We start from the raw sequence: 10,661 nt of genomic DNA, 5'->3' as shown, positions 1-10,661 counted from the left end.
GGACGCCTGGGCTAATCAAAGGGATTTTCTGTGGAAAAAAATTCAATAACGGGGGCAATATGGTCGAAAAGGTGATAAATTTTGAGGAGAAAAAATTGATGTAGTCGGTCAACGGTTCAATGATAAATAGTATCTGGGTTTAGCCTTTTACCAAACAGAGCCCAATAACCATTCTAACCTTAGGGCTACTGATTGAACGAGTGCTTTTGTTGCAGGTCTCATGCGGAAAAGTAGTGATCAAACCTCTTGGGTCTCGCTTGAATGGGGTCCAAATTAATGATATACCAAACGAGTCTCTCTATTGCTAACCTCGTTTGAGCAGAGTCCAAAAGAAATGCCGAACAAGCTTCACAAACTTTGTTTTATCACGTATCTTGTTTGGACGAGAAGCGTTAGAGAACCAAAGAGTTAAACTCAAAAAAAATTTTAAACTGACGTGGCATTTTAAGATTGGAGAGAGTGGCAGACACGGGAGAGAGAAATGCTTTTTTTTTTTTTTTTTTTTAATTTAGAAACTCTTGTCACGTTAGTTTGAAAATGTTTTTAGGTTCAACTCTTTGGCTCTTTAACACTTTTCTATTTGAACATACCTCGAAGAACATTTAGACATGCATCCTGGAAAATTTATTTTTCTCACAAAAATCTTCCCTAGTTAAAGCCACTTCTAACACTTCAAAAGCTCCTCATTAGCTCCATACAATACTTATGCATTGAACATGCACATAAAAATTCCAACTTTCTACGTGAAACTTCCATTTTAGGGAAAACTTTAGTTTTTTTTATTAACATCATAACTTCCAAATTCTCAGCATGCCACAATAATACTTCAATATAAGTGACTACATTAATTACTACTATAACTTTTAATAGCTATATAGTTCAGAAAGGGTGTAGTCATTACCTATGTAGCCAATTCCTCCAAGAATGTGGTACCTCAAGTGATTACTAGGTTAAGTTGGAGGGTTAATAAATTTACTAGGTTCAATATGGTTTATTGGAAGTGAGAATTTTGGACTTTTGATTTTAACCAAATATTTGATGGGGAACCACCAAACGTTCGACCTGCTACTAGATCCGTTGAATAATACCATAGAACTTTTGACGACCAACCCTACATACTGCATCTTTCTTGTACTGCACAACACAGGAATGTACCCCAAGTCCCCATTGACCTGTTGAGAGTTGACGCTTATTATTATTTTTTTTTTAAAAAAAGGATATTTCCTAGCTTCCGCGTTTTTACTCGTCGCAATTTTATTAAAACCGGACCAATTGTTAATTATAATGTACTAGCTCAGAGATCATCTATATTCTATGGTATTGATTTTCTGGCCTGAGTTTGGAGGGTTGAAGGTAAAGAATTTTTGCTCAGTTAACTGTTTGTGAGGAGTTCAGCTTGTCAGAGGTTTACTAATGGCGGCAGACCAACTCGTGGGCTCCGAGATTCATGGGTTCCATACTTTGAAAGGTACGGAAATAAATTCTACTTCATTGATTTAATTTATTTATGTATTTGGAAATGCATTTCTTGAAGCAGAAGCATTAACATACTTAGTAGAACTTTGGTAGAACAGTTTGCAGTGATTTTTTAAGATCAAATTTTGTGTTAATAAGCGGGGAAGCTTTTTGATGTTGCTAACTTTTTTCTTTTTGTCTTTTTTCTTTTATTGGCTTTCGTTAGCAAGAAAAGAACTTATTCAGTAGGTTTTTGACTGGTTGATTCATCCTTTGGGAAGTTCATCCACTTTCCAGTATTTTTGAAACAAAGAGAGTGTCTTTTCAATGGGAAAATTGTACATCATCTTTCTTTGGATCCATGGATAGGGACAGAGAGATCAGGTTTGTAAACAGGAGAGTCGTGAGGTTTTTGTTTTACCATAGTAATTAATAGGTACAATTTGGAGATTTTCTGGCAACTTTGATTGGTTTTGGCCAGATGCTTTTGATAAGCTGGCTGCACGGGATTGAACTTCAATGCTATTGGGCCGATACTAAATTGACTAATAATAAGGCTGGCCCCATGCACATCTTTCACACATTATTTACTGTTATAGTAGATAAGTATTATTCTCATGCCCTCTGTTTTTTTATGGTTCCTTGTTCCGTGAACAGATTTAGATGTTGGGAAAATTGTGAACGACGCTGGAGGAAGATGGCTCAGCGGTCATGAAATTCATGCAATACTCCATAATCACAAGCATTTCTGCGTCTATAGCAATCCAGTTAACTTGCCCAAAAGTAATTACCTATTGCCTATTTCTATTAATTGTAACATGATTGCTTTAATAAGGTTCAACTCTAGAATCATTGCATATGTCCTCATGCAATTTCTAAAGTTTTTTTTTTTTTTTTTTTTTTCTTCTTTAACTCACAATATAGCTTAATGTATTTGGAGGGAAAGGAAAGTAATGATTTGAGGACCATGAAAGAATGTTGGAGGAGCTTATAATACGTCTTTTTTCGTCTATACGTTATATAACAAGATTTCAAAAATTATTGATTTGTTATGTTCTAATACTTAACATGCTTTATTTTGAAGTAATTTACACCCTTACCCTTTCTTATAAGTCTTATCAGAAAGCCTAGGTGCTCACCTCGAAGCATTTGCAATTCATATTGGATATTCTTCAGGCATATGTAATATCTCGAAGTACTTAATATTAATACAAAATGGTTATGGATTTGTAGCTCTTATACGTAAGTTTGATGAAGTTTACATATATTTTACAAAGCTTTATTCTCAGTAGGTAGATGACATCAGTTACCATTGATATTGTTGTAAGGTCTATTTTGGCTGCTAAATGCAACAGGTGGTGCTATTTTACTTTTTGACCGTAAGAGGCTTAGGAACTTCAGGAAGGATGGTCATAACTGGAAGAAGAAAAAAGATGGAAAGACTGTCAATGAATCCCATGAATGCTTAAAAGTGAGGTTCTCCCAATTCTGATATGCTATAGTGGCTTCAACTTATGTATATGCAAGTAATATACGTGAGTGAGTAATTTGTGTTTTTAAAATATGCACTTCCAAATACAAGCAGACAAACACACACACACACACACACATATATATATATATATATATGCAAATGCATCATACCTATATCTATCTATATTTGCGTACAAGCAGACAAATACACAGATATGTCAGGTATACATACATATGCATATGCATCATACCTATATCTATCTATATTTCCATGTTTAACCCCAGAAGTTCAATTTAATGTTTCTCCTTTCTGTGCTTTGTTTAATTCTTGCATGTATCTGCATGTTTTGGGCATTTTCTTTTCGCCTGAGTATGGATATAATGATGTTGTGGCTTAATTTGCTGTATTATGAGCTCCAATTCATTGTTAAGGTTACATAAATTTCGTTTGGTTATACAAGGTTCTTTCCATTTGGCAAATTCTGTTTCAATGAGGTTCCCTTTGCATGCCATTTCATGGTTCAGGTTGGTAATGAAGAAAGGATCCATGTATACTATGTGCATGGCCAAGATAACCCGAACTTTGCTCGCAGGTGTTACTGGCTTCTTGACAAGTATGTAATGGTTAAGCTTTATGTCAATCTTTAAGTCCAACAACTGGCCAGCTATACCTTAAGAATATAGAAGATAATTTTTTTCCATAGGTAATTTTATCTATGATTTTATTGTTACTTTTTTGTTTCAGGAACCCAGAACGAGACATAGTCCTTGTTCATTATCGTGAACTAAAGGAGAAATCTGGCGATAAGCATGTATATTATGCTGGCGACAAAGACTTTTTAGGTGATATTACTTGAACTTTATATAAATTGAATTCTATAATTAATGTTTTCATACAGAAGTGACTTATTTTGTTTTAGTACACATACTGGTAATTTTGAGTTTAAAGAGGTCATAAGATGATACATTCTTCATTTAATATTATAGTTATTCTCATTATTAGGGATGTACAAGCAGTTGTGATTAGCGATTATTGGCTAAAACCGCTAACCACAACCGCTTAAAGCGGTTATTAAATTTTAATAACCGCTCCGCTTAAGCAGTTAGTGGTTATTTTATAACCGGCGGTTAGCGGTTATTCAAACCAATAACCGACGGTTTTATAACCGCTTTTTTTATATGGCATTTTGGGCTTTTTGAGGTGTTTTAGACCTTTTTGTGCCTATTGTTTCGGCTTTTTATCAAAGTGTTCAAAAAGACAATGAATATGATGAAATCAATCCTTAACTCGTATTTAAAACAACACCGTTTTGAAGTTTAACACAAAAACTGCATCGTTTTAATGTTATATTTTTAATATAAAATATATAATATATGTTTATATTATTATATAAAGGGTAAACGGTTAACGGTTATTAACCGCTTTTCCCTATTCCTAAAACTGCTAACCGTCCCGCCCTAAGCGGTTATAAGCGGTTAGCAGTTACGGGGTGGTTATAGCCACCCCGTTTGTACACCCCTACTCATTATGCTAGCCAATTAGTACCTGGATCTACAAGTTTAGTTAAACAACTGCTATCTCAATTTATTGTTATTATTAGTACACGATGTCAATACTCTTAACTATACCTTTTTATTGGAAATTGATATACAAAACTGTACCTTTTTATTGGAAATTGATATACAATATTCAAACCCTTTGCTTTCCAAAGAATCAACAGCGCTTGGTGACAATTTAACCGTCCAGAATCATGAATGGAGGCGTCATGAGATTAATCCAATGGAACGGGATGAGCTCCCACCGACAAATGATTCTAACAACTCAACTGCACCTAAAGAACGTAAATAATTAGATGGTATCTACAGTAGAGCCAGTGGCTAGACAGAAAACAATTCACACTCAATATTTTACCTTCATTTCGACAGATGAAGTTTCAAGCTTCGATCAATCAAATCAAATTGAGGCCAATGACTCCTTATATGATGTAAGTAGAATCATTCATATTTTAGAGTTCTCCCTATATATTTTTTTGTCCTTCCACATAAGAACCTTTTCCTTTTCATCTTCTTCTTGGTACACCTTTGATGTATGCTGTGCAGAAAGTGAATGATTGATTTTAGATGGTATCTTAATGTGCCTCAGTTTTAGCTTCTTTTTTTTTTCTGTACATATGGTACAAATTCTTATTGTTATTGTTGCTTCGCATGTGGGTCTCTTTGGATATTGTTGTTCACGGTTGGCTCCAACATCCGCCATATTGTGTTGTGGGTGGTGCTGGGCTTAGATGATGTCGCAGAGGAAGAGACGGCGAGAGGATGTGAAGGCCCAGCCAGAAGGGAGTGGTTCTAAGGATAAGCGTAGGAGGTTTCCTACTTTCTGGAAGTAAGAGGACTTATTTAATACAAGCTCTGACTTTTGTTGTTAGTTTCTGTTGGCTGGATTTTCCAGCAAGATACACTTCAAGTGCAGTAGATTAAACAAGGGAAACACAAGAGAATAAGAAGAACAACTTGCTGCAGAAATTCTGCAGAAAATGAGTAAAGGCAAGAGAAAAATAGGGGAAAAAACAGGGGAGAGGAAGAACAATTTTCTGCAAAGTGACTCGGCTCTTTCTTCTATTTTTTTTTTTCTTCTTTCTTAGATTACACTTTTTCTGCAGCTACACCATACAAAAGACAAGAAAAGCCTTTTACAAAATAAGTTCTAGAATCACACATGTGGCTTCACAATACACACATTTTCACCTACTCCAAACTAGAGTTTAATAAACACAACCAAAGTAAATATTTAACTAAAGTGACACATTAATTTGTAACAGTTTCTGTTGTTGGTAGTGGAATATTGAGTGTGAAAGGAGGTGGGTTATGCTTGTTTAGTGCAAATTGTTGATGCATGTCATGTTTTCTTGTGATATAAGATTTAAATGTTCTGAGGAAGTGGAGATATGGAGTAAATTAAACTGGTTTGGTAATAGCTGAATTGTGTCTTTCCCATGCGGAATTTGATTGCTGCTGGCTTGATATTGTGGAGATTTGATGCCAATGATCTTTGGACCAAATAGCATCTCCTGTCCCATCTGGTTGCATGAGTTGGACAATTGATGTTGTTTTCAGTTTCTAGAAACGGATATGGGTGTTATAAAGTCTAGGGGGAAATTGGTTTCTAATTGGTTTCCAGTAGAAAATGGTTTCTAATTGAAGAATTAACTCTGTTGAGACTGGTTAGTGAAAATTGCTTTTCCTTGTAAATGTGAGTGAACTTGACTCAATGTCATGAGGAAATGATTTTAGAATTGTCATTTAAAGAAAAAAGGTTATTGGAATATTCATGAGCATTAAATAAGAAATTAGGGAGTAATTGATGTTAATTTTTATTGAGTATGAAGTGGATATACATTTGATATAAAGAACTTTGGTGTAACTTCTATGTATTTGATGAGGTATACTGGACCAAACTGATGACAGTTTTCCCCATAAATTTGATTTCTAATGATTTTGTTCACACGATTCAGTGTGGTCTGGGAGGTTATGAAGATGCAATCAGTCCAGAAGTTTCCGGAGCCAATTTTAGGGCCTTTGATGCAATCAGTCCAGAATTTCCCAGAGCCAATTCTAGGGCCCTTGATTCGTAGAATGGCAAGTTTATTATCTTAGATTAATTTATTTGTGATAATAAGTTCTACAGCTTTATATTGAAGTACTTCTATTTCTGTCCATGTTGATTCACTGAAATATAATGCTGTATTTTAGCGGGACTATTTTAAGATCCTATGAACTTGATAAACACATCATTAATTTAAGATTGAAAGAAGTCATGAGTATAGACCCTTTTAAACATTGGAGACATCAGACACTACTGTGGTTTTGCAAGCTGCAGCTAACATGCATGTCAGCCCACTGTACGATGAAGCTTATGATAGTATCATTACCTCATAAATCCCAAAAGTGCCTAACTTTAAACTTTCATAACTACTTTAGGATTCTAAACATGTTGGAGCAATAATGCACTGAGACTGTGTGCCTACTGAATTTCCAATAAGTCAATTCCTAAATAATCATCTGATCTTGGAAATGCACTGCTTTTCTAGTCTACTTCTTTGTTTCCAGTAACTTTTAAATTCTTGTTGCTTGTGCAGTTAAAGTTGGTCCATTCATTATTGATCTTGTTATGCAAACCAGTTTATTTTGCTGCCTTACATAATTTTTCCTTAAAAAAGATTCAGGAGTTCATTTTACCATGAAGTTTATTTTTTTGTGAAGATAAGGATTTCTTGAGCATGTGAACATTATTTTCTGATTTCACTTGTTGTGGCTCTAAGGGATCTTAGGGTTTTAGTCTTTTAGATAATATTTTGGTGCAATGAAGAAATTGTAACTAACTATTGCCAAATTGTGTTTAAGTTCTTCTTTCCGCCTGCAGTGGCCGGCTTCTAAGTTTCTAAGTTGTGGGATATGAATGTGTCTGAATATCAGTATCTGTAGATTGAAGCACGAAGCTGTCATTTCTTCCATTATCTTACAGCTGTTTGTGTTCCGAAACATATTTGTCACAGTTTTCATTGATTATTAACAACAATGAAAACATAAACAATATAAACATATTCAATGCAATATAAACATGAAAACAGAGAAATCAGAGAGAATGTTGAAGAGAAAATCTCTGTATATTGCATTTAAGTAACTTGTTCTTTGTACACTTGCAGTATATATAGCATATACAAGCTGCAATATGAATAACTAACAAGCTGTTATGTACAACTGAATTAACAGAAAAATAAACTACTTTCTAACTTCTATGCCAACTGATCTTCAACTAATCAAAACTGATTCCAGCTCATCTTCTTATCTTCACTCGCTTATAGTATAATTGGCCAGTACTCATTGATTTTATGTATTTACAGGTCGAGGAGGAAGTCAAAAGAAAGCTTTTAGAGATCATGAAACAGTAAGAAATGATTCTATTGTTGATTAGGATTATTTAATTAAAGGGTTGTTAATATTGTTATGTTAACCACCCTTGGCGATAAGATTAGATAGATGACATATTTTGCAATTCTTTTCAGGAATTGTGGGAATGAGGCAAGTACATCTGGGTCAAGAAGCTTACAGGTGAACTTCACTGACAACCTCTCTCCCCCAGTTCTATTTTCTGGAGCTGGAATTGAAGGAGAAGATTGCTCTAACATACAAGAAGCTTTGGTTGATGATCATATTGATCAACAACCTCTCTCTCATGATGGGGAGGCCTTAGCCAATGTTCATTACCCGACCAGCTTGCCCTGTACAGAGAGCCCCAATGGGAGCAAGTTTTTGGCTTCTGGGGAGATTGGTGAATTTGATCATTCCCAACGCTGTGCGCTTTCTCCAGATATCTTTTCAATCGTGTGTTCTGTTGGGGGTTCTAGTGGTTTGGATGAGTGCGGCTTGCAAGATTTGAGTTTCCCAGGCTCCATGATTTGTGACACACATCCCATGACTCAAACTTTCTGTGGTGAGGATTCTCTGCAAGATCTTGATACTGACATGCAGGTCGAGGACTACCTGTTGCCACCTTCTACCGCTATTACTCAGATGAGATGGACAAAGGTATTCAGCGTGCTCAACTGGTTCTCAATTCGGAAGGTTGTAATTTGTAAAAAAAAGAAACTGGGTTCGGGAAAATCACAGATACAGTAATGCGAAAAGAGAGAGAGAGATCGCTGCCCGTATAATTTTGTGGGCAGCTATGTGAGACAAGATGGAGGTATTAGAGCATCTCCAGAATGAAATATTTAGTGAAAAAATGTAATTTTTATTTTGGGATTTTTGAGATAAATCTCTAGTTAACGCCCCCAAACAGATAACACCTTTAATGTGTTTTTTTTTTTTTTTTTTTTTTTTTCTCTTTCAATTTTAACTGCATAAGTTTATCGAAATAGTGTAATAGATGCTTCTGTTATCTTTTCAGCCAATTTTTTAATGTCCATTAGTTTCACGTTAGCATTTTTGCTTGATCACATTAAAATTTAATAAATTTTTCATTCCCCACCACAAAATGTCCAAAATTTCTCAGCTTCCAAGGAAACTACTCAATCTCCAACACCATGTAAAATCTAAACACCAGATTACAGAACAAAATCCATTACTATGGAACCAAAGGTATTGATGTAGATCGGAATACTTGGGCTTCATGAGGAAGACCCATCTATATATACATCATTAGACTTTTAAAATCAGTATTTAAAGTAGTGATTTAATATCACTTTCGGGGATAAAAGTTATATTTATAGCATTGCCCATTTAATTAATTGGAAAAAAATGTAAAATTAGTTAATGTGGTTTACAATTAGTTCCATGTGGTATCAAAATCAACTCAAAGATTTATGAAGTATGTCAAAAAAATAATTTAGTCCTTACGGTCAAATTTTGTTCACTAATTTAACTTTACCTTTTTTCTTGGAAATGGATCTACAATGTTCAAACACTTTGCTTTTCAAAGAATCAACAGCGCTTGTAGACAATTTAAATGTCCAGAATCATGAATGGAGGCGTCATGAGATTAATCCAATGGAACGGGATGAGCTCCCACCGACAAATGATTCTAACAACTCCATTGCAGCTAAAGAAGGTAAATAATTAGATGCTATCTGCAGCAAAGCCAGTGGCTAGACAGAAAACAATTCACACTCAATATTTCACCTTTTTGGCAGATGACGTTTCAAGCTTTGATCAATCAAATCAAATTGAGGTAAATGACTCCTTATATGATGTGAGCAGAATCATTCATAATCTAGAGTTCTTCCTATATATTTTTTTGTCCTTCCACATAAGAACCTTTTCCTTTTCAATGTAAGAGTTTTTTCCCTCATCTTGAGTCCTTTTCATCTCCTTCTTGGTACACCTTTGATGTATGATGTGCAGAAAGTGAACGATTGATTTTAGATGGTATCTTAATGTGCCTCAGTTTTTAGCGTTCTTTTTTCTGTACATATGGTACAAATTCTTATTGTTATTGTTTTTTTCGCATGCGGGTCTCTTTGGATATTGTTGATTTGTTGTTCACGATTGGCTCCAACACCCGCCATATTGTGTTGTGGGTGGTGATGGGCTTAGATGATGTCGCAGAAGAAGAGACAGCGAGAGGATGTGAAGGCCCAGCCAGAAGCGAGTGGTTCTGAAGATAAGCGTAGGAGGTTTCCTACTTTCTTGAAGTAAGTGTGACTTATTTAATACAAGCATTGATTTTTTTTCGTTTGTTTCTGTTTCTGGTAGTGGAATATTGAGTGTGAATGGAGGTGGGTTATGCCTGTTTAGTGAAAATTGTTGATGCATGTCATGTATTCTTGTGATATAAGATTGAAATGTTCTGAGGAAGTGGAGATACGGAGTAAATTGAACTGGTTTGGTAATAGCTGAACTATGTTTGCTTGTTTAGTGGAAATTTTCCTTCGAACTGTATTTCCCATACGGAATTTGATTGCTGCTGGCTTGATATTGTGGAGATTTGATGCCAATGGTCTTTGGACCAAATGGCATCTCTTGTCCCATAAGGTTGCATGAGTTAGACAATTGCTGTTGTTTTCAGTTTCTTGAAAGGGATATGGGTGTAAAAAGTCTAGGGGAAGATAGTAGAAACTGGTTTCTAATTGAAGATGGTTTCGGGTAAAAAATGGTTTCTAATTGAATAATAACTCTGTTGAGTCTGTTAGTGAAAATTGCTTTTCCTTGTAAATGTGAGTGAACTTGGCTCAATG

General features: G+C 35.1%; 1 protein-coding gene across 5 annotated transcripts; it reads left to right on the top strand.

The window, feature by feature from the left end:
- Positions 1-1,289: 1,289 nt before the first annotated feature.
- Positions 1,290-8,780, top strand: LOC132175840 (uncharacterized). 5 transcript variants are annotated; one of them, XM_059587917.1, is made up of 12 exons: positions 1,290-1,468; positions 2,113-2,238; positions 2,569-2,637; positions 2,811-2,926; positions 3,454-3,542; positions 3,674-3,771; positions 4,641-4,769; positions 4,855-4,913; positions 5,226-5,311; positions 6,441-6,564; positions 7,830-7,873; positions 7,992-8,780. In XM_059587917.1, the coding sequence occupies exons 1-12, from the start codon at positions 1,414-1,416 to the stop codon at positions 8,602-8,604; spliced, it is 1,608 nt and encodes a 535-aa protein (XP_059443900.1). In that variant the 5' UTR covers positions 1,290-1,413; the 3' UTR covers positions 8,605-8,780. The 5 variants fall into 5 exon arrangements, with proteins under 5 accessions (XP_059443900.1, XP_059443893.1, XP_059443908.1 ...); XM_059587910.1 differs by having other exon boundaries at positions 5,214-5,311; XM_059587925.1 differs by lacking the exon at positions 2,569-2,637 and having other exon boundaries at positions 1,291-1,468; positions 5,214-5,311.
- The last annotated feature ends 1,881 nt before the right edge of the window (positions 8,781-10,661 follow it).

The sequence above is a fragment of the Corylus avellana genome, chromosome ca1 (assembly GCF_901000735.1).
Source record: "Corylus avellana chromosome ca1, CavTom2PMs-1.0".
Taxonomy (NCBI): Eukaryota; Viridiplantae; Streptophyta; class Magnoliopsida; order Fagales; family Betulaceae; genus Corylus; species Corylus avellana.
The sequence above is the reverse complement of the archived record's forward strand: the minus strand, read 5'-3'. Positions and strand labels throughout refer to the sequence as shown.